General features: G+C 42.2%; 1 protein-coding gene across 1 annotated transcript; it reads right to left on the reverse strand.

Annotated features, from left to right (window-relative positions):
• Positions 1–3,106: 3,106 nt before the first annotated feature.
• LOC134465269 (NACHT, LRR and PYD domains-containing protein 3-like) lies at positions 3,107–23,792 on the reverse strand. The gene is made up of 6 exons (XM_063218839.1): positions 23,607–23,792; positions 21,698–23,465; positions 21,015–21,188; positions 16,386–16,559; positions 14,277–14,450; positions 3,107–3,284 (listed from the first exon to the last, which is right to left on the reverse strand). The coding sequence occupies exons 1-6, from the start codon at positions 23,746–23,748 to the stop codon at positions 3,107–3,109; spliced, it is 2,610 nt and encodes an 869-aa protein (XP_063074909.1). The 5' UTR covers positions 23,749–23,792.
• Between the last annotated feature and the right edge of the window lie 372 nt (positions 23,793–24,164).

Below are 24,164 nucleotides of genomic sequence, written 5' to 3' on the forward strand. Positions count from 1 at the left end.
CAGAGCAGCACAGCCCTCTTCTGTTATACTGCAGTCAATAAGCCTGGAGAGAGGGATAGAGAGAGGGAGAGATAAAGAAGAGGAGGTAGAAGGGTAAATAATGAGAGACAGAGAGAGCAGGACATTGTTTTGGCACCTTCTGTTACTTAGACCAGGAGGTTTCAACTGGTTCTGGCCCAGGGACCACCATTCAGACTAAGCAGTGGTCTACTGTGTGTATGTACACATTCCAGTGAGGGGAGTCCCTCCGACACCAAAGAGTTAACAACTGGTTCTGGCCCAGGGGGTGGAGACTGAGAGGTAGTCTGTGGCCCACTGTGTTTGTATCCATGTTACAGAAGGGGGGAGTCCCTTCTACACCTTAGCAAAGAGTTAACATGAGGGTCACTGAATAGGAAAAGGTCCCCACACATGAGGGTCACTGAATAGGTAAAGGTCCCCCACACATGAGGGTCACTGAATAGGAAAAGGTCCCCCACACATGAGGGTCACTGAATAGGAAAAGGTCCCCACACATGAGGGTCACTGAATAGGAAAAGGTCCCCACACATGAGGGTCACTGAATAGGAAAAGGTCCCCACACATGAGGGTCACTGAATAGGAAAAGGTCCCCACACATGAGGGTCACTGAATAGGAAAAGGTCACACACATGAGGGGCACTGAATAGGAAAAGGTCCCCACACATGTCATGAGGGTCACTGAATAGGAAAAGGTCCCCACACATGAGGGTCACTGAATAGGAAAAGGTCCCCACACATGAGGGACACTGAATAGGAAAAGGTCCCCACACATGAGGGTCACTGAATAGGAAAAGGTCCCCACACATGAGGGACACTGAATAGGAAAAGGTCCCCCCCACACATGACGGTTACTGAATAGGAAAAGGTCCCCACACATGAGGGTCACTGAATAGGAAAAGGTCCCCACACATGAGGGTCACTGAATAGGAAAATGTCTCCCACACCCTGTGCTGCCATGAGCATCTATGTTCATGTATGTGAGCAGGTTGTCTCCTGTTCTACAGTCTATGATCACTTGCTTCATTGGACAGGGTGTATACCATATGTTTCCTGCCTAACTGAAAAGTTAGTACGAGGTGAAAACTAACCAACCAGGCACCACCCCCTACTACCAGTTTAACAGATGAGGAGCCCCCACCTCCAAATAAATGGCTAATACACTGGAGTAGCAAACTATCACATGATATCTTCTGATGAGTCACTATTACCTGTAATTGGGAGGGAAAGTGGAAAACAGCGATCCTAGCGGTTACGTTCCAAACACCAGGGCGATCCTATTGAAACTCCCATAGACGAGTTTTAAAAAAAATCCCACAAAGATATGACTAGGAACTATAACACCAGACACATTTTCAGCGTACACAATAGGATGAACTACTACCTGTGAAAATCTTAAGTCATTTTTTGCCCTTTTAAGAAAAATAGAAATTGTGCCAATCTGGTCGAAACTGACTACAGTTCCCAGCATGCTGTGCAAGTTGGATTTGATAGCGCCTCGTTGACAACACAGAGAAACAAATGAATGCGAATGAACGCAAGTTCTTTGCTTATCTTCACATTCTTGTAATCCTGTGAGTTCCACATTGTCTTCTTATTAAACATATATACACGCGATCATTTTGGTTTGGTTTTAACTTCTCTAGTAGATATGATGGCTTCTGTGGTGACGAGTAACCACCTCTCTTGGCTCATGTTTGGCTATGCTAATGTGTCTATGCTAATTACATGGAGTAAACACGTCACTCATGCCAGTCAGTGTAGTTCTGTATTAGCTTTTTAAAGAATATTTAAATCAGTTCAGATCGGTGAAAAACCGAACATTTTACCACCTGATTCGATAAAACGGGCCAACTTGCCTATAATATGACTGCCACTACTTCTACTTCGTCGTCAGGGCCGAGATGTAATTTTTCAAAGAAAAAACCCATTCATTTGTTGCAGGGGCTTGGAACGTTGCCAGCAGGGGGCGATGAGATTACGTTCCCTCCCAATATCAAGGAATATACACATCAACTTAAAGTCATCCTCTGCAGTTTACCTGAGTTTGCAGGGTGCCTGTGGCATGGCTGTCTCAAAATCTACACAATAATTTAAACAAATGCTGTTTAAGTCCCCTCGCTGTGTTAATGTTTTTCACCTCAGAGTACCAACAATCAACACAAATGCGAATACCGCTATGTCTCCAGGAGCATGTGAAGTCAGTTTTTCTCTTGAGATTTTATCCCCATGATGCTCATTCTACTCCATAAAAAGTTCCATGTGGGGAATTCTGACAGCAGAGTGTGAAAGTGGTCTGGAGAGTCACCATTCACTTACTAATGACTCATTATAGCATCAGCTGACTCAGGACAGTCATTACTTACCTTTTAATCCTGCCTGTGACCCTTTAAGGACATGTGTTCCTTTAAGGACATTTGCTATGAAACAGAAACTGGTATGGAGGGATGTAATACCCACCAAGTACTAAAACACTCATTGGTACGTTGAGCTGGATCTGGCAACACACACACACACACACGCACACGCACACGCACACACACACACACACACACACACACACACACACACACACACACACACACACACAGGGATAGGGAGATAGGCCCAGGATATGTTTCCTGCACAACTGTGTGTGACCGAGTGCACATATTTACTACAGTACTGTCTGAGCAGCAATGCACCATATTGCACCTTGTGTCAGCTGTGTAAAGCTGACATAACATACACATGGCAACATATTCACGCATGTGTCTATCCTGCAGCAAGTACAGTATACCCCGGGCCATAGAGGGATGGGAGACAATGAGAGACAAGAAGGCAAGCTCACACACACACACACACACACACACACACACACACACACACACACACACACACACACACACACACACACACACACACACACACACAGGTGCACACACACACAAACACACACACACACACACACACACACACACACACACACACACACACACACACACACACACACACACACACACACACACACGCACACACCATCTTATTGTTTCTGTGAGGAACTATAATAGTGTTTAGTGTGCTTCCTCACACTCTTTTGTGTCATTACTTACCCCAGTATCTGTAGTTTACAGCTTGGCATCCTGAGTAGAGTAGATATCTGCTTCACTACAGAGTCTCCAAGTTTATTATTATTCAGATACAGCTCTGTCAGGTGTGAGGGGTTTGAAATCAGCGCTGAAGTCAGAGCAGCACAGCCCTCTTCTGTAATACTGCAGTCATCAAGCCTGGAGAGAGGGATAGAGAGAGGGAGAGATTAAGTAGAAAGTCAAAAAATGAGAGACAGAGAGCAAGAGACTGTTTTCCGCACCTTCTGTTACTTAGACCAGGGGGTTTCAATTGGTTCTGGCCCAGAGATCACCATTTAGGCTAAGCAGTGGTCTACTGTGTGTATGTTAATTATTTTCATAACAAAGTGGCTAAATTAAGGAGAGAGCAATTATCAGGGGGGAGTCATGACTCCAACCTTATGATAGGGCAACTAATTAAGGAGCAATCTTGTAGCTTTCAGTTTGCCAAAGTGGAGGAGGATACAGTGAGCAAGTTAATTACTTCATGTTGCAAGGACCAGCAAGCAGGCATTGACAACGTAGATGGTAAGTTTCTGAAAATGGCAGTGAGTTACATCTCCCAGCCCATTTGCCACATATTTAATGTTAGCTTAAAGAGTTGCATTTTTCCCCAAGCCTGGAAGGAAGCAAAAATTATACCACTACCTAAAGATAAAAAGAAAACTTTTACACCACCAAATAGCAGACCAATAAGTTTGCTTCCAGCACTTAGTAAAATATTTGAGAAAATAGTTTTTAATCAAATTCAGCATTATTTTTCTGAGAATAATTTATTAACAGAATTTCAACATGCCTACAGAAAAGGATTTTCAACATGTACAGCATTAACTCAAATGACCGATGACTGGCTGCAAGAAATCGATAACAAAAAAATCTGTGGTGCTGTCCTTCTAGATTTTACTGCAGCATTTGATGTCATTGATCATGGACTGTTACTTCAAAAGTTTGAGAGATATGGTTTTAAACAGTCAGCACTAAATTGGTTAAATAGCTATCTGACAAATAGATCCCAAAAGGTATATTTTAATGGTAGTTTCTCAAGCAGTGTGAATGTAGACTGTGGGGTGCCGCAAGGCAGCTGTTTGGGACCTTTGTTGTATTCTATTTTCACAAATGATTTACCTTCAGCGATACAAAATGCAAAAGTTGTAATGTATGCAGATGATACTTCTATTTATACATCTGCAAAAACATCAGCTGAACTGACACAAGTTTTGAACAAGGTGCTAGGAACAATAGAAAGATGGGTAAAACAAAACAAACTCGTTCTCAATATATCTAAAACCAAAAGTATTGTTTTTGGCTCTAGTCACTCATTGAGTCGTGACCCAGCACTTAATCTGTGCATTAACAAAGAACAAATTGAACAGGTAAAGGAAGTAAAGCTACTTGGAGTCATCATAGATAGCAGACTGTCCTGGTCTAAACAGATTGACCACATGGTTAAGAAAATGAGTAGTGGCTTGGCACTACTCAGGCATGGTGGCCAGTTTCTCACTCAAGAACTAAGGAAAAGGATTGTATGCTCTTTGGTTTTAGCACAGATGGAGTACTGTACTATTGTGTGGTCAAATGCCAACAAAGATCACCTTGCTAAACTTCAGCTAGTCTAAAACAAGGCAGCACGTCTTGTTCTTAAATGTTCCTACACAACAAATATCACTTACATGCATTCAGTTTTACAGTGGTTGAGAGTGGAGGAAAGGCTTCACGTCTCTTTACTAACATCAACTTGGGCAGTTTTACACAACAAAATGCCATTAAATCGCTATAATCTCCTCTGTAAAAGTTGTGATATTCATACATATAACACAAGGCATGCAGCAGCAGGGAGACTGAGCATCCCAAAGAGCAATATGAATGCACTTCTACGCACTGTTGAATATAGATCAATTAAAGTATGGAACAATTTGCCAACCAAATTAAGTATATTGAATAGTAAAGTGTTTTTTTAAAAAAACAGGTGAAAAAACATCTGAGCCTATCATATATAAATTAGGTTAGTGCGGAGGTAGAGATGTTTGTCACAAGGTCTTAAACCATTATTATAGTAATTTATGTTTATATTTAAAAAAAATCTTTTTTTTTTCTTTCTTTCTTTTCAATGTATGGTGCTTAAATGAATGTACAGATTTGTGTAGAACTTTTAACTGTGTGTGATTTTATTGTTGGACCCCAGGAAGAATAGCTGGGTTTGCGCCCAGCTAATGGGGATCCTAATAAACTAAACTAAACTAAACTATGTACACATTCCAGTGAGGGGAGTCCCTCCGACACCAAAGAGTTAACAACTGGTTCTGGCCCAGGGAGTGGAGACTGAGAGGTAGTCTGTGGCCCACTGTGTTTGTATCCATGTTACAGAGGGGGGAGTCCCTTCTACACCTTAGCAGAGAGTTAACATGAGGGTCACTGAATAGGAAAATGTCCCCACACATGAGGGTCACTGAATAGGAAAAGGTCCCCCACACATGAGAGTCACTGAATAGGAAAAGGTCCCCACACATGAGGGTCACTGAATAGGAAAAGGTCCCCACACATGAGGGTCACTGAATAGGAAAAGGTCCCCACACATGAGGGTCACTGAATAGGAAAAGGTCCCCCACACATGAGGGTCACTGAATAGAAAAAGGTCCCCACACATGTCATGAGGGTCACTGAAGAGCAAAAGGTCCCCACACATGAGGGTCACTGAATAGGAAAAGGTCCCCACACATGTCATGAGGATCACTGAATAGGAAAAGCCCCCCCCCCCCCCCCCCCACACACACACACAAGAGGATCACTGAATAGGAAAAGGTCCCCACACCCCGTGCTGCCATGAGCATCTATGTCCATGTATGTGAGCAGGTTGTCTCCTGTTCTACAGTCTGTGATCACTTGCTTCATTGGACAGGGTGTATACCATATGTTACCTGCCTAACTGAAAAGTAAGTACGAGGTGAAAACTAACCAACCAGGCACCACCCCCTACTACCAGTTTAACAGATGAGGAGCCCCCACCTCCAAATAAATGGCTAATACACTGGAGTAGCAAACTATCAAATTATATCTTCTGATGAGTCACTAGAATTACCTGTAATATCAAGGAATATACATATCAACTTAAAGTCATCCTCTGCAGTTTGGGTGAGTTTGCAGGGTGCCTGTGGCATGGCTGTCTCAAAATCTACACAATAATTTAAACAAATGCTGTTTAAGTCCCCTTGCGGTGTTAAAGTGGAATTCACCTCTGAGCAATGTGTGCTGTTATCACATGTAATTTATCCTCATTTTGCATTTTACATGAGAAAAATAAAGTAATTTGCATTATTTCGTTTAATTTAATACAATTATGTGCTGAACTGCGATTGCCAAAGCTATTTTAACGTACTCAGTTAACCAGAATGCACTGCGGGAAACTAAGTAATCGTTGCCAGGTTAACGCGTCACTAAATTCGAAGGAATCTTGCGTTCTGGCTGCTCAGTGCTCGCTGCCAGCAGTCGTGGCTGGTTTTAGGACAAATGTAGGCTGATATCCGAGACAGATTGATGTTGTTAATGTAGACTGTTGAAAAACATAACAATCATGCATTTTCCTCACTGGGTCTCATTGCGCAAACTATAGCTACTAACAGCGAATAAAAAGCGAATGGAAAAACAAACTGTTGAGAAGTGCAGCTCGTGTCGCAACTGTCGCTGTCCTCAGATTAGTGCTGAAACGGAAAATGAGAAGGTAGGCTAGCCTAACCTTACATTTAGCCTATTTTTGAAAAAATAAATAAATGTAGGCCTAATAGGCTACTCATTCAAGAAGTAGCCTGTCTATCTCTGGCATGTTCTATCTGTTTAATCCCATCAAATCCAAAGGCGAGGCGGACTTGTCTCCGCTCAACCAACTTTATCAAAGAGCGCTTTCTCGCACTCTCTCTCGTAGCTTACTCGTGTTTGACCAAAAGCCGTTTCATCCGGACCTCTGCTGTTGGTCCCTAACAAATAGGTCTACAAGCCAGAGGGAGTTGATTAATTATAGGCCTAAATAAAGCAAATGTGCAGGCTGCCTTTTAAAAATGGTCTTCATCCCATTCACTCTAATGCAAGTGCAACATGAAGGAAAATCGCCTCTCGGTAAGTTGCACCGTGCGCACGCATTTCTGGGCATTCAGCTGTTCAGGTTATGCTTTCTGTTTTTAGAAGTTGAGACTTGCGTGAAACATAGCTTACAAACCCACATAGGCCTAAATAGCGCATCAGGAAGGAGACCCCACCGTCTCCATCTCGCCAGGGGCGGAGCTACAGGGGTGGCTAGGGGGGCATTTGACCCCCCTGAAATCTGATTGGCTACCCCAGGTGCTCCCCCAGAAAATGGACAGGAGCCCTGCCCACTCGCATTACACGAAGCGCATAGATCGCCTGCAAATGGCTATCGCGAGTGAAGAAAGGATAACCATTTTTCCCACACACATTTCGATGCAAGTCTGTGTACACACCACCCTCGTGAATTTACAGTAGGCATATGGGGTACCATTCGAAAGCTTAGAATCCCCTCTGTCTAGTGGTATGCATGGCAACTCTCTGTCTTGTACGGTCTGCAATTATTCATAGAAGCAGATGTGTGCTTTTCCGTCCTGAAGAAGAAAAGCCTCCGAGAAAAAAAACTGCTTATTTCAGTCCAAATTCATTTCGTTTTCCTTTTGAAAAGTTAGCTGTCTGCCATTTAAGATTTTTCAGTACTAGGCCTAGATATTGCTCTATTGCCCATGTGATAAATAAATAGATTCGTTTTTGGTGGTAAATGAAAGTAGCTTCATGATTAACTACTGTGAATTCAACTCAAACCTCGTGTCTAAAGTCCAAATATTCACTGGCATAATACTAATTGCTGTCTTTGTGTTGGAATAGACTAGATGCTAATGAGTATTTTAAAAGAATGTCCTTACAGCACCTTCGATAGCATTGTTATATGTGTGAATTGTAGCAAGCTCTTAGAAGCATCGCCACATTACAGTGACTGGATTTTATGGAAGTAACTCTGAAATCTGAAGTCTGAGTTCAGACTTAAATTATTGATGGGAAATTTGAAATTACATAAAAACACAGATGGTAGAAAATAATTTGATTAACCCTCAGACACCTAAGCATTCATTTCCTTTCAACTTCAAAGTCTTTGATGCAGAAACTTTTATGTTCATTTCTGAGAATTCTGTAGAAACGTTGAAAATCTGCAATAATGGGCATCAGTGAAACACTTATCTTTATCATCTCACATCACTATATGATTCTCACATACATAAACACAGATAGCCTACAGGTGTACACACCTGTCAGTGTATTCCAATGGCATAGCACCCAGGTATTAGCATTTTCCTTCCAAAAAGAGCAGCCCTTCATATCATACTTTTCTCAAAATGTTTCCCACATTTCTGGCACATCTTTGGAAAAAAAAAGAGTAGCCTAAATATTAAATTATTACCTCTACGATGGTTAAAATGTATTCAGAAAAGACAGAAAGCAGTTAATAAAAATGGCCATGTTTTACTTGAAATGTGATATTTTCTATATTAATACTATTTTCTATCCGGAAATGACTGTGTGGTGTTGGGATATGTCATTTGAGTTAGGTTCAGTCAATGAAAGGCACATAGCTCTTTGTAAATCTTGCCATTTGCAATGCAATGGGTTTCTGAGGGTCAAATCACAAAAAAATTACATCACAAATCACCAAAAGACATAAATTGTGACTGATTACTCTTTGACATAATCGGAGACCTAAAACTTAAGGGTGCAGTTATAGGGTGCACTTTAGAAGGGATTCAGTGACAGTACCTACCTTACAGCAGGTGTTAGGGTTGCCAAATGTGACCAATGATTACCAACCCAAAAATACTCAAAATAACGCCTTAAAACTAAAATCCTGCCAGATTTAAACAGAAGTCTTGATTTATATGACCACGAATTTACAGAATACCTGCCCAAAAGCCCTTTTTTAACCCATAGATGACAATCGGAAACCGCTCAATCTGGTACCAGTGACGGGTGTCATAAGAACCCGGGAATATCATTCTCTTTAGGCCTATCTATTCTATAGTGTTTGAGTGTTTTTTTCATTGTGTAAGAGTATGCCCCTGTGAAATTCATGTGGCTACCCCATTGCCCCCCCAATAATACATGTCTGGCTCCGCCACTGCATCTCGCCAGTTTGAGGGAGGTGTTGGGTTAGACCTGCATTTTGAAGATGTACTATCGTCGCTTACTTTGGTCAAGTGTTTAATAGCCTATCATTTATCCGTTTGCGTCTCAACTGTCTCTCGAGATCGAGGAAGTCTGTGTTTATAATCTATGCAAAATAGGCGGCCCTAACTGCCTGGGGGGTGAGCTGAAATCTACAATGACTTGACAGTAGATTTCAGTAGCCTGCCTGAGTGTGCCTTGTTCTTGCTCGTGTTGTTTAACCCTCCTGTTACCCTCAGATTTAGGTAACATCCGTGATCCTTGGGGTCAATTTGACCCCAGCCACTAAAATATCTTCAAAATCAGTAGAAACCAAAACTTTGACACATGTTTATGTCTCAGATATTTAATGTTGCTCTGTTGCTGACATAAAAGTCCTTTAAGTATCTCCCAGTACCCTGACACACACCAAAACCCATGATAACTCATGAGGGGCAAAATGTGCAAAATAGCAATAAAATGTCAGTGATTCTGTGATTCAGTGATTCTTGAAATACATTGTCAATCAAAAGACATTTTGGAATATCATAAAATATCATTGGATCATAGGAACATCATAGGATTTCAACTATGCTTGAAGTAGTGTGCACATAATGAAGAAAAGGTTTATGTAATGATAAATGGACTGCATTTATATAGCGCCTTTCCACTCCTTCAAGCACTCAAAGCGCTTTACATTGTATGCCTCACATTCACCCATTCACACTCACATTCACACACCGGTGGCCGTGGCTGCCACGCAGGGTACCACCCTGCTACCAGGAGCAACTTGGGGTTAAGTGTCTTGCTCAAGGACACAACGATGGGAGTCAGGCAGAGCGGGGCTCGAACCTGCAACCTTTGGGTTGCCGAACGGCTCCTCTACCACCTGAGCTACCACCGCCCACTATCAAGGCCTTAAATAATACAGTAACCCTTAATAAAAAAAAAAACAGAATACCCTGTACACAGAACACATGCCACTTAAGATACGGTATATTCCTCCCACATACTTGGCCTGAGGTGATTTTGCGACTTAATTTATGGTATGTTGTTCCTTTGACCTTTTCCTGTTGATTAACATTTCACAGGTGACGTGGCCTCACCTGGCACGCTATTTGGATCTCATGCATTCTGTACATCGCGTGACTAGCCGTAACCTCACTGGCGTCAATGGCGTGTGCTGTCACGTAACCCAAAATTACATCACACACCTCGCCACAAGCTGGCATGGCGCGAGGTCGTTCACCGCACATTTTTTGTAACTTGGTGCGCGTCCACCAGCAGCGACCAGGTAGGCAGACAGAGCAGGAGATGTAGCCTACAGTTGCCTATAGAAGAGATACAGCTACTGGACTACAGAAGGGACCCTGCATCATTTGAGGATAATATAATGTATTGGAGAGCTATTTTATCTCCCCCCTTAAGGGCACTTGCTGACATTCCCTCTGTGAAAATGATTCATAGCATGGTACTGTGTTTGTTTTTGGACCATGGCTGTCTTGTCACCCCGGTGCGCGTTTGTTTTTGCGATTGGAGTCACAATAGCCTATTCATCTGCCATAGTTGTGTGGATGGTTACACGAGGTAGCCCAAATGATCAGTTAATCCACAATGAGTGTGCACATTTTGATAGGCCTACCTTGGGGTGCCATAAGTGCTATATATAATACAGCTCTAGGCCACTTTATTAGAATAGCATGAAAAAGTTGATTTATTTCCATAATTCCATCAATAGATCCAATAGATTGTACCAAATTTCAACTGATTTGATGTGACCTGAATTTTGCTGAAGAAAATTGTGATTTTATCACAATATTCTAATGTTGCGAATTCACCAATTCATGGGTTTTTTGAGCTGGAAGGCCAAAATATGTAAAAACAAACAATTGAATGATTGGAATAGTTAAAAATTGGGCTATGAATCTATAATACATGACAGTTTAACATTATTGATGGAATTATGGGAAAAAAATCAACTTTTTCACACTATTCTAATAAAGTGGCCTGGAGCTGTATAATAGGATGCTGTTGGTGGATTGTGTCAACATTCTATTGCGGTAGTAGCAACCTTCACACAACAGTTTGCCTTTAATTAGTTTTGGCCTTTGCCCACATCATTAGAATTGTTAGTGTTCAGGGCCCTAAATAGAGCAAAATGTTCTAAAAAAAAAAACCCATAGCTAAATTGCTTATTTTCATGTATTTCACATTATTTAAACAGACTAGAACAAATATTTGAAAAATATGCATGTTCCATTTATGTTTTATACACCTAACACAATGTGGGGTCAAATTGACCCCAAGGAACACGGATGTACCCAAAAAGCGTACAGCATTTAAGAAAAATTTACCCCATCTATTTAGGAAAAGTCATCAAATATGAAGCAATAGAAATGTGTACTTTGTGTATTTTTCAGAGGCTAAACATTGATTGGGGTCAAATTGATCCCCAAGGATAATAGGAGGGTTAAAGGCAATCAAGTCCAAGTGCAGTAATGATAGCCAGCGCATGCATTTATGGCTACCTTGTTTGCAACCTGCGTAAGAGGAGCACGAACATCGCCAGCAGTGCAAGGAGGACGCCTCGTTTGAGGATAGAAATGGTCGCAGCCTCCTTCAGCAATCCATCAAATAACTTTGAATAATCTTAAAATAAAGCCTGATTCAATTAAAGACAACTTTACTGTCGTGTGCCTATTGTTTAGCCCATTAGGACTCGGAGTGTCCGTGGCTGCTGCACCATGATCCGGACCGGACCTCAAATAATTCAGCAAGCTTTAAAAAAATATATATGAATAGCATATTAAAATCAATAACAGAGCAAAACAAAAACAAAAAACGGGTAGGCAATGCCTACCATGTGTTATTACACAACTTGCAGGCCTAATAGGCTACACCTGGCGTAGACATCGTGGACTGGTGCGCTCCGATAGCCTATCATACTGTAGGTGATTTGTAATGACAATGAGCGCATGGGCTATTAACAATGCGGACAAAACTTTTTTAAAAAGCAGTTGGATTGAATGCACCAAGGCTTTTACCACTGTGCAGTAGCCTAACCTATAGGCCTACTTGAAGTAGGCCTATTATCCGGACAATGTAAATATCTGCATCCTCGAAATGTGTTATCTGCCTGCTGTTCTGTTCCATGCCGCCTGTCATGCCGAGGTGATTTGATGACGCTTCCTATCACCCAGCAACGTTCTAATGGCATTGTAGTCGTTATTTTTTCTTCCGGTGATTTGATGACGCTTCAAATCACCATTACTAAAACAATAAATAGCTTTTATATTTAATATAAAGATATTATATCCAGTGGCTACATAATCCCCTGTTATAATGTTTCCTGGTGAACCAGAATCTATGTGTTGACGCCCAGGGGGCTGGGCTACACAAACCTTCTGGTGCACCTGTGATTCGCTCTCCTCCTCCGTTTACGAAATAAACGGGGCAGCTCGACGAATCAGGATTGTAGGGAGGGATTTCAGTGGGTATGACGTTTATCGAACGCAACACCCTCCCCCAGGGTAGTTCGGCTGTGCCCGCCCCCTCCCTGAATCACAACAGTAATGGCGGCGTGTGAGGAGTTATCATGCGTCGGGATGGAAGCAGCAATTTCAGCGGTGTTATCCAAAATACCTCAAGTTGATTTTCTAAAGGACGTTGTTCTGTTTTGGTTCCCGACCTGGCAGCGCTTACGTGACGACACGTCCTACGTCACAAAGCTTCAACGTGAGTGGTCGAAGTGTCATGTCATTCATATGAGGTTGCTCCAACCGCGTGCAAGCATCTTTTGACTAAACCCCGCCTGCGGAGACGCGTGAAAGGGCAGTGTGCCAGTAGCCTGTTACTTACAGGCTACTGGTTCACCAGGAAAGTTATAATGTGGTCTAATACAGAGATAGGGCACAATATTGTTTGAAAGGTGAATTCCGCTTTAATGTTTTTCACCTCAGAGTACCAACAATCAACACAAATGTGAATACCGGTAAGTCTCCAGCAGCACGTGAAGTCAGTTCTTCTCATGAAATTTTATCCCCATGATACTCATTCTACTCCATAAAAAGTTCCATGTGAGGGATTCTGACAGCAGAGTGTGAAAGTGGTCTGGAGAGTCACCATTCACTAACTAATGACTCATTATAGCATCAGCTGACTCAGGACAGTCATTACTTACCTTTTAATCCTGCCTGTGACCCTTTAAGGACATTTGTTCCTTTAAGGACATTTACTATGAAACAAAAACTGGTATGGATGGATGTAATACCCACCAAGTACTAAAACACTCATTGGTACGTTGAGCTGGATCTGGCAACACACACACACACACACACACACACACACACACACACACACACACACACACACACACACACACACACACACACACACACACACACACACACACACACACACACACACACACAGGATATGCTTCCTACCTGACTGTGTGTCTACAACTGTGTGTGACTGAGTGCACATATTTACTAGAGTACTGTCTGAGCAGCAATGCACCATATTGCAGCGTGTGCCTTGTGTCACTTGTCCTACTGCATGCAAAGCTGACATAACATAAACATGGAATCATCTTCATGCACACATGTGTGTATCCTTCAGCAAGTACAGTATACCCCGGGCCATAGAGGGATGGGAGACAATGAGAGACAAGAAGCCAAGTTGCATTGTAAGTCCCAGATAATCAGCAATACTTCCATAAACCACTAGTGGGCAGCAGAACACTGGTTGAAAACCCCCTTACTTATGCAGACACACACACACACACACACACACACACACACACACACACACACACACACACACACACACACACACACACACACACACACACACACACACACACACACACACACACACACACACTCCATCTTAGTGTTTCCGTGATGAACTATAATAGTGTTTAGTGTGCTTCCTCACACACTCTTTGGTGTCTTTGCTTACCCCAGGCTCTGTAGCTTACAGTCTGGATTGCTGAGTAGAGTAGAGATCTGCTTCACTCCAGAGTCTCCAAGTTTATTCTCACTCAGCTTCAGATGTGTCAGGTGTGAGGGGTTTGTTGCCAGAGCTGAAGTCAGAGAAGCACAGCCCTCTTCTGTCATACTGCAGTCAGGAAGCCTGGAGAGACAGAGAGGGGGGAGGGGGGGAGGGGGATAGAAAGTCAGAGAATGAGAGTGACTAAGCGCAAGCACACAAGCACACAAGCACACATGCTGGTTGAAGTGTTGTGAAGGTTGTGATGGTAATTTTTACCAAAAGTAGACTACAGAAGACTTGGTGTAAGGACAACAAACAGAATCCAGGCTTTAATTATTGCACTGATGCATCAATGGAGAAACACAGCGTCACAAGCAGTTCAGCAAATATTTCTAACTTACACAAGAAGTATACAAAAATATATACAGTCTGGGACCAGAGGGGCAGTTCCCCATGGGACAGCCCTAAAATGAATATTCAACAAATTGGGAGTTACAGAGATGGATACAGCACAACAGGAGGCTATATGCGAAATACACTGTATGGGTCCTCACCTGGGGGTGGTAGACTGGCAGTCTGCCCCCCCTAGAGATGAGAATTAACATTCAAAGTGGCCAAAAGGTTCTTAGCATTTGTATGAGGGGCAGACAGGCTTAAGATAGCCATCAACCACAGATGGTACTCGCATACCAAAAGAAAAGAGATGAAACACTCGGAAACAACTTTGGGGGTTTCGACTCAATTGCTTTCAGTTGTATGAAGTGTTGTGCTCCAAAACTGGACTTCCTCCCCTTATTATATATATATGTTGTATGTTATAAGTCAAGTGTCCTTGTATTATTTATTTATTCTTTGTGTAGCCCTTATGTGTTTTTAGACTCCATGTTATATGTCATGTGTCTTGTGTGTTTTTATGTCAAGACAGCCATCTTTCATTTTAAACTGCAAACCCAGTTTACCTTCGGGTACCATTAAAGTTGAACTGAACTGAACTGCACTGAACTGAACTGCACTGTAAGAAACACACCTCCCTGGCGCGAAGGGGAAAGGGAAAGGGCATCGGAGATTGTTACATTGTAATATGAAAAAAGATATAAACTGATATGATTTGAATGTGCATTAAGTGTAGAGAGGTCGACATTTTGTTTATGTGATGGAAATTTCGCTACCAGTCTGCGCTACGATGACATCCTGCGACTTGTGAACCTCGTTCTAGTTGGTGTGATATGTTGCCATTCTTGATAAAAGGACACAAGGTAGGATGACGTGGTTTCCGCGGTGCCCATGGCATGCTTGTCTCTAACTCTACACTGTAATGAAAAAATGTTGTTCAAATAAACTTGATGTAAGACTGTTTTTCATCACGGAATGCCAGCAGTTGATACAAATCTGAATACGGTAAATAAAACAATGTTTTCAAATGAGAAGTGTTTCCCACGACCGCGCTGCCAAAAGTTGCATGTAGGGTTAGATGGGTTTTCTGATAGTGGACCGTGGAAGTGGTCGCAAGAGCCATCATTCACTTACTAATGACTCGCATATGCGCTGCAACCCTGTTTGCATTTGTTTGCTTACACGTCATATTATTTTGACTGCGTGTTATAGGCCTACAGCTCATGCTATTTTATTATTTACGAGATGGAGAAACGACACACACACACACACACACACACACACACACACACACACACACACACACACACACACACACACACACACACACACACACACACACACACACACACACACACACACACACACACACACACACACACACATTCTGCACAACTGTAATCAAGACAATTAATGACAGTTAAGATGGAATCAAGAGTTTCTATGATGACTCTAATTGTGTTGAGTCTGCTGCAGCACACACTTAGCTTTCCACAGTATTTACACACACACACACACACACACACACACACACACACACACACACACACACACACACACACACACACACACACACGTAATCAAGGCACTTGCGAGCTGTAAAAGTAGAAGTGTAAAAGTGTTTCCATGGTGACTATAACATTGTTTAGTCTGATGCATCACACACTCTGTCTCTTTGCTTACCACAGAACCTGTAGTTTACAGTCTGGGTTCCTGAGTAGAGTAGAGAGCTGCTTCACTCCAGAGTCTCCTAGTTTATTATTATCCAGAGTCAGAGTCATCAGATGTGAGGGGTTTGATGCTAGAGCTGAACTCAGAGCAGCACAGCCCTCTTTTGTTATACTGCAGTCACCAAGCCTGGGGGGGGTCAGAGTCAGAGAAGAAGAGACAGAGAAAGCAGGACACTGGACATTTTGGACACATGCAGACACAAGCCACCCTGCACACAAACTGCTCTGGAAAGAGTTACAGGTACACCAGAGCATGGTACCGTCCCGCCGCACTGCTCCCTTGGGGCGCCATTGAGGGCTGTTCCCTTGCACGGGTGAGGCATAATTTCGTTGTGTGCAGTGGAGTGCTGTGTCACAATGAAAATGATCGTTGGAGTTTCACAATGGGCATTCACTTTTACTTTACATACTTTACTTACCACTACTGTTATTAATAAAGCAGTCAACATTCTAGCATAAATTAAACATCTTCCTCCTCATATTTCCATGCCACCTATAGGATAATAGCTGCAAGTCAGTACTATCATTCTCTGGTTTGTTCATGATCACGATATCTGGGGGTTACACCAGTCCTTTTTTCACAGTACTGTGTATAAAGTGTGTGTGTGCACGTTGGGTGTGCGCACGTGTGTGTGTATTGTATGATGTACACTTGCTCCACTACTACATGGCTATAACTGGTGAATGCTGATTTCTGTTCTTATGACACACATACGTAGAACACAGGTTCTGTATTACAAGTTACGTATACTGATCAAACTCAACTAACCAGAGTGTCTTGATTCTGCAGTGTGGGTCCTCCAGTAGAGGGCAGAACTGGTATCTTTCCACTCAGGTCCAGCTCTGTCAGCAGTAAAGGGTTTTCATGTAGAATTGAAGTCAGATAGGCACAGGCCTGTTCAGCAGCATCACTCTTCAACAACCTACAGAAACAACAGACGAATCACTAATTTCACACACTTCCACACTAATGCTTTTCACCAACCCTCCAAACACACATGCGTATGCACTGGGCCACATACGAAGACAAATCAAACATATTGCACACAAATGCATATATACACATATTGTGCAGACATTATGATAGATCGAACATGTTACACAGCTGTGCATGTATTATAGTGTATACTCTATAGTGGGTAGTGTAATACTGTACAATACACAATATAGAAATATAATTTAAAAACCAAAAGTCCAAAACGTCTTAAGAGGTAGAAGGTGATCTGATGCAATAAGGTGCCTTGTGGTAAACAAAAGAAAGTTGGAGTTGTATATATTCTGTATAAATACTGTATTGGACGTGTCCTGCGGCAAGACTATCCAGTGCTATGGGAGTCCCTTAGTGCAGTGATCATCATGGATGGGGCATTTGGGACGTTTGGGTCTAGCTGCCTCCACAAGGTTAGAAGGGGATTGGCAGGGGGTCATGCACTTCAGTCCTCTATGATGTGTGGCATTAAACAACTGTATGACCTTGGGGACAAATAACCTCTGTAACCTGCTTGTCCTGTAGGACAATGGTTCTTAACCTTTTTTCTTAATGCACCCCCTTACCTGTGCCCATGACAAGCCGTGCACCCCCAACTGCAACTTCTACATGTGTATACAGACTAAAAAGTCATTTAAGTGATTAATTTAAATGATTTTTACTTGAGACCTCAATAAATACCTTCACTTCTTTGGGGACCAAAACACATTTTAATTTGGTTTTGATTTGGCCTAATTATAATGTAGCAGAATTTTGTTACCTCAACACAAACAAAATTCTGTGCACCCCCTGAAATTTCTGGCGCACCCCCAGGGGGTGCCCGCACCCCAGGTTAAGAACCACTGCTGTAGGAGATGGACTGGCAGGGGGATTGTGTACTTCAAGTCCTCTATGTCTGTAGCTAATCAGACCCCTTTGATTGATGATGGTGTGCATGGAGTGGCTGGCCTTGACCAGACTGATGGTGGTGTGCATGGAGTGACTGGCCTTGACCAGACTGATGATGATGGTGTGCATGGAGTGGCTGGCCTTGTCCAGACTGATGATGATGGTGTACATGGAGTGGCTGGCCTTGACCAGAATGGAGTGCAGTCTGCTGAGGGTTCTACTCTGTAGTGAGAGTCTCCAGTTCCATACCCACCACAGACCCTGCCTTCCTCATCACTCACTAAGTCTCTCTCTAATGCTACCACCTCATCAAGAAGATGGACTAGAGTCTGTATCTGATTAGACTCTTCTGGTTGATGAAGATGGTGGCTGGAGTGCAGTCTGCTCAGGGTTCTGTAGTGAGAGTCTCCAGTTCCATGCCCACCACAGACCCTGCCTTCCTCACCTAACCAGTCATCTAGTCTCTCTCTAATGCTACCACCTCATCACACTACAGTATAGAACAACACACTGCCATAACAGATTAACATACAACACTACTACTACTAATATCCCTTCTCCAATATCCCACATTCCCAGCTGTATACACCATGTCCTAATGTCATGATACACATTAATAAATGCATACATAGAACAACACACTGGCCACAATATAAATGCAGATACACCTTCCCAGGCTGTCCAGATATCCAGTGTCTCACTTTCTAATGCTACCCCCCCTTCAAACCACAGCATAGAACAACACACTGGCCACAATATCAATGCATACACCTCCCCAAGCTGTATCTCACATTTCCAGACCCATGAACATATAGCCCTTAACACCCATACTGTCCTCCCTTGATTTCTTCCTTATCACAGTGGACAGAACAATAGACATGATTAATAAACAGGGATAGAGAGGAAAGGATGTCACAGGAGTCATACATTTCATCTCATAGGCACAATCTCAGAAAGCCTTTAGTCTTGCCTACTGTAATACCACACAGAAGCACTCCTGCATTTTCCCCTCTCCTCAACCCCTGCATTACCCATACGGAAAATATATATAAAATGCATACATATTCCTTATGAAAAGAACGTGTTCAGAACTTGTAAGAACTTACCACTGTCTTAATGGTAAATCCTTGTAAAATATTGTATAAAAAATATAAATGTCATGTATGAAAGTGGCCCCTTCAGTGATATCTCATACAAAGTATTAAGTAAAACTATTATAAATACAGTACAAATTGTATGTTCTATGATGACCTTCAATGTTTTTTGAATGATATTAAAGCAAATCGATACCTCACTCATTAAAGGGGGTAGCCCCCAGTGGCTCCCCAAGGGAGCAGCGTGGTAGGACAGCACCATGCTCAGGGTACCTGAGTCATGGAGGAGGATGGGGCAGAGCACCAGGGGTGCATTTCTCAAAACCATAGTTGCTAACTATGTTAGCTACTTTGTTGTTTGGAATGCAATTTTCCATGGACAACAACCCAGGTTGCTAACTGGCAAACAACTACACTTTCGAGAAAGGCGCCCCAGTAGTCATAGCCTGAGTCGTTAAGGAATTACATCTTATTGACATTTGCATGGATACTCATGAAGGACTGTCATCATATACAACTTTAGCTTTAACTTTTTTCATTTGACATATTTCTAACAAAAAACTGTGTTGTAAGAAATAACTTTATCTGTTATTTGTATGTATGAGGGACTGGCATCATATAAAGGTTTAGCAGTTGCCAAAATTGTACATGTTTCATTTTACACTTATCTACCAAAAAATACAAAACTTCTCTGTCATATAAAATCTTTCATAATTCATATAAAACTTGTACATTCAATTAACAAATGGCAAGATGACAAGTGTAACCAAATGCAAAGGGTAAAACAGAAAATACAGATGGTCTAGTGATGGTCTAGTGGCCAGATAAATGAACAACAAACAAAAAATGTCCACAGAACCTGACAATGAATAAACAGGGATAGAGAGGAAAGGATGTCACAGGAGTCATACATTTCATCTCATAGGCACAATCTCAGAAAGCCTTTAGTCTTGTCTACTGTAATACCGCACAGAAGCACTCCAGCGCTTTTCCTCTGCTTTATCTCTGCATAATCACCTTCAAATGGGCCACCAAACCCCTGTGGCAACCAATCATGACACGTCCCCCGTCTGTCAGTCATTTTATTGTGACAAATGACAGTTGATGTAGATGCAACAATTTGTGTCCCACATCTCCAGTGGTATTCCCTGCAAATGGAAATAGAGACAAAAACTTCTGCTGCACTGGACCGAGAATGACTGCATCAAGATCTCGCTGCTGTTTGCATATTCAGCCTCCAAGCCTTTAATATTCTGTGTTCACACCTCTGTGGGGACATCAGTTTATGAAGCAAAATTAAATTGGAAACTGAATGTGGTTAATTTTTTGAAGTTAAATAAAGTATGGTCATGGCCTGCGATGGAACTATCAGAAAAAAAAACCTTGCCTGTGTCAAAACTTATTTACTAATCCCTGGCAGAGAGGCTTCAGACATCACATCCAACATCAAAACACAGCTCACAATAAAATGTCCCCCAATGTGGGCGATGACCTTTCACAGAAAGGTGCAAAAACAGAACTACACAGACACATCTCAGATAGCCACATTCAGTTTCAAAACTTCAAAATCTCAGACACTTGCATCAAGAGATGTTTTACGGCATAATCTTACCTCAGGGTCTGAAGTTTACAGGCAGGATCCTGCTGTAATTCCAAAAGCAGTTTTACTCCAGAGTCTCCAGGGTCGTTTCCTCTCAGGTCCAGTTCCTCCAGATGTGAAGGGTTTAATTTGAGAGCTGAGGCAAGAGCAGCATATCCTTCACCTGTTACACCACAGTTCGCCAGTCTGAACAGAAGGGTATTAATGATGAACTGTTTATTGCTATTGTATTAGTACTACACTATATAATACTATTGATACTACTATTTATGTACAGTATTTTACGTAGAAGGAAAGATAATGTTCAGAATATTTCATATTAACATGCACATTTGTGGAGTAATGTGGAGTAAGGTGTAAGAAGCGAAAGTGAGGGAGTTTTAAAAAGGATTAAAATGTCTTACTGGAGTGTCTCTAGTATACATTTTGAGTTCTCCAGCGCAATACAAAGATGTTTGACTCCAACATCTCCAATACTGTTGTCACTAAGATCCAATGTCTGCACTTTTGAAAATGTGTTGCAGAGGACAGATGCCATCGTTTCACAGCTCATTTCACCGAGTCCACAGCTATCAAGCCTGAAAGAGGATAACAGCCATATATAACTACTGTTTAAAGATCAAAAGTATACAAAACACTTCCGAACAGTCAACAGCTCTTATCCCCCTGAGAGTACTCACTACCATCGTACTTACAGAACAGTTTTGGATTCCTCCACAACTGGCTTCAACCTTTGGAGACCTTCATCAGACCTGATGAATTTCTTCAGGTCAAACACATCCAGCTTTTGGTCTGATGTGACCAGCACAAAGACGAGAGCCGACCACTGGCCAGGTAAGAGCTGGGCTTCCGAAAGATTCTCTGCACCCAAGAAGCTCTGGATCTCCTCCACTAAGGAGTGGTCATTCAGTTCATTCAGGCAGTGGAAGAGGTTGATCACCCTCTCTGATGAAGGCACCTCCCTGATCCTGTCTTTAATGTAACTGATAGTTTCATCATTGCCCATCTGTTTTTGTCCTCTCTGTAGTAAGCCACGCAGGTGAGTCTGGTTAGACTCAAGGCAGAGACCAAGAAAGAAACGGAGGAAAAGGTCAAAGCGGCCATCTTTATACTCCAGAGCTTTGTCCACAGCAGTCTTGTGTAACATGGTCATGGATTCTTCTTCGGGATGTTGGTGTCTGGAGATCACATTTTGACTTTCGTTCGCCATCATCAGAAACACATACAGAGCTGCTAGAAACTCCTGGATACTCAGGTGGATAAAGCAGAAAACTGTTGCTTGAAAAATTCCAGATTCCTGTCGTAAGATCTGGGTGCAGACACCAGAGCACACTGCAGCTTCTCTAGCATCAATGCCACAATCTTGCAGGTCCTTTTGATAGAAGATCAGATTTCCCTTCTCCAACTGTTCGTAAGCTAGCTTTCCAAGAGAAAGGATAAGATTCTTGTTCCATTGTGGCTCAGGGTCATGCACATTATCAAATTTTTGACTGGCCTGTTTTGTTTGGAAGATCAGGAAATATGTGTACATCTCTGTCAATGTTTTTGGAAGCTGTCGTCCTCCTGAAGAGCCAAGAATCGCTGCAAGAACACAAGCAGCGATCCAGCAAAACACTGGTATGTGGCACATGATGTGGAGACTTCTTGATGATTTAATGTGAGAAATGATTCTGCAGGAAAAACTCTCATCATTGAACCTGTTCCTGAAGTACTTCTTCTTCTGTTGGTCATTGAACCCATGGATCTCTGTGACAAGGTCAACACAATCGGGTGGAATCTGACTGGCTGCTGCTGGTCGGGAGGTGATCCAAAGTAGAGCAGAGGGAAGCAGATTTCCCTTGATGAGATTTGTGAGGAGTACATCCAGGGAAGTTGGAACTGTCACATTGGTCAAAATTTCATTCTTCTGGAAGTTAAGTTGTAGTCGACATTCATCCAGGCCGTCAAAGATGAACAACATTTTATACTTTCCTTGATTGCCAAAGGTTAAGGTCTTCAGCTCTGGAAAGAAGTGGTGAAGAAGACTCATCAAAGAGTGATGTTCATCTCTCACAAGGTTCAGCTCCCGAAAAGGCAATGGGAAAATGAAGTGGATATCACTGTTGTCTTTTTCCTCAGCCCAGTCCAGGATGTACTTCTGAATGGAGATGGTTTTACCAATGCCAGCTACCCCTTTTGTCATAACTCTTCTGCTTGATTTGTCCTGACCAGGTAAGAGCTTGAAGATGTCCCTGCTTTTGATTTTTTTCTCCCTTTCAACTGGTCTTTTGGATCTGGACTCAATCTGCCTGACTTCATGCTCCTCATTTACTTTCCCACTTCCTCCCTCTGTGATGTAGACCTCTGTGTAGATCTTTTCGAGCTGGGCAGAGTTTCCTTGCATGGGTATTCCTTCAAACACACTCTGGTACTTGTTCTTGAGATGCATTTTCAGCTCAGCCCGACAAAGTACATCCAGCTCATCTGGTGTACAAACAAAAGGAATATTAACATTCACTGACACAAGCAATAGCAACTTAACCTTTTTCATAATGGTATACCTAAATGATTCAAATAATGTATGGAAATGACATGAGATTATGAAAAATAATGAACAATTCCTACGTTCTTTTAGTTTGTCAACAAGATCCGTTCTCTCCATCTCCCATAGGAAGTGTAGTGCCATCTTGAGAGCTCCTTCTCTGGCATCACTCTCATCGTTGTCTTGTCTCTTTAAGTTTTCTTGGTAATCCGGACTAAGAATCATCTTAAATCTTTGCAGCTCACTCTTCACAAATGTGATGATCTTTGTCTCAAGCACCTGGAGCAGACCATACAAGGACAAAAGAATCCATGAATGAATATTTTCTTCTTTTGCTCGCCAAATCCTTTTTTTTGTAGTAATTTTAGCCATTTTGCAGAACTCACAAACACATTAACCTGACACCAATCAGCAAAACTGTGTAGATACATTGCAAAGTTTCCTTGGTAGTCTGGATTAAGAATCCTCTTAAATCTCTGCATCTCATTCTTCACAAACACAATGATCTTTTCCTCAATCACCTGCAGCACACCATACAAGGACAAATGAATCTGTGATGTATTAAAACGTGATTGGGGTTTGGGTAGGCTAATTAATAGGGCCCGACCGGTTATCGACCGCACTGATATATCGGGCCGATA

Source organism: Engraulis encrasicolus, chromosome 2 (genome assembly GCF_034702125.1).
Source record: "Engraulis encrasicolus isolate BLACKSEA-1 chromosome 2, IST_EnEncr_1.0, whole genome shotgun sequence".
NCBI classification, from domain to species: Eukaryota; Metazoa; Chordata; class Actinopteri; order Clupeiformes; family Engraulidae; genus Engraulis; species Engraulis encrasicolus.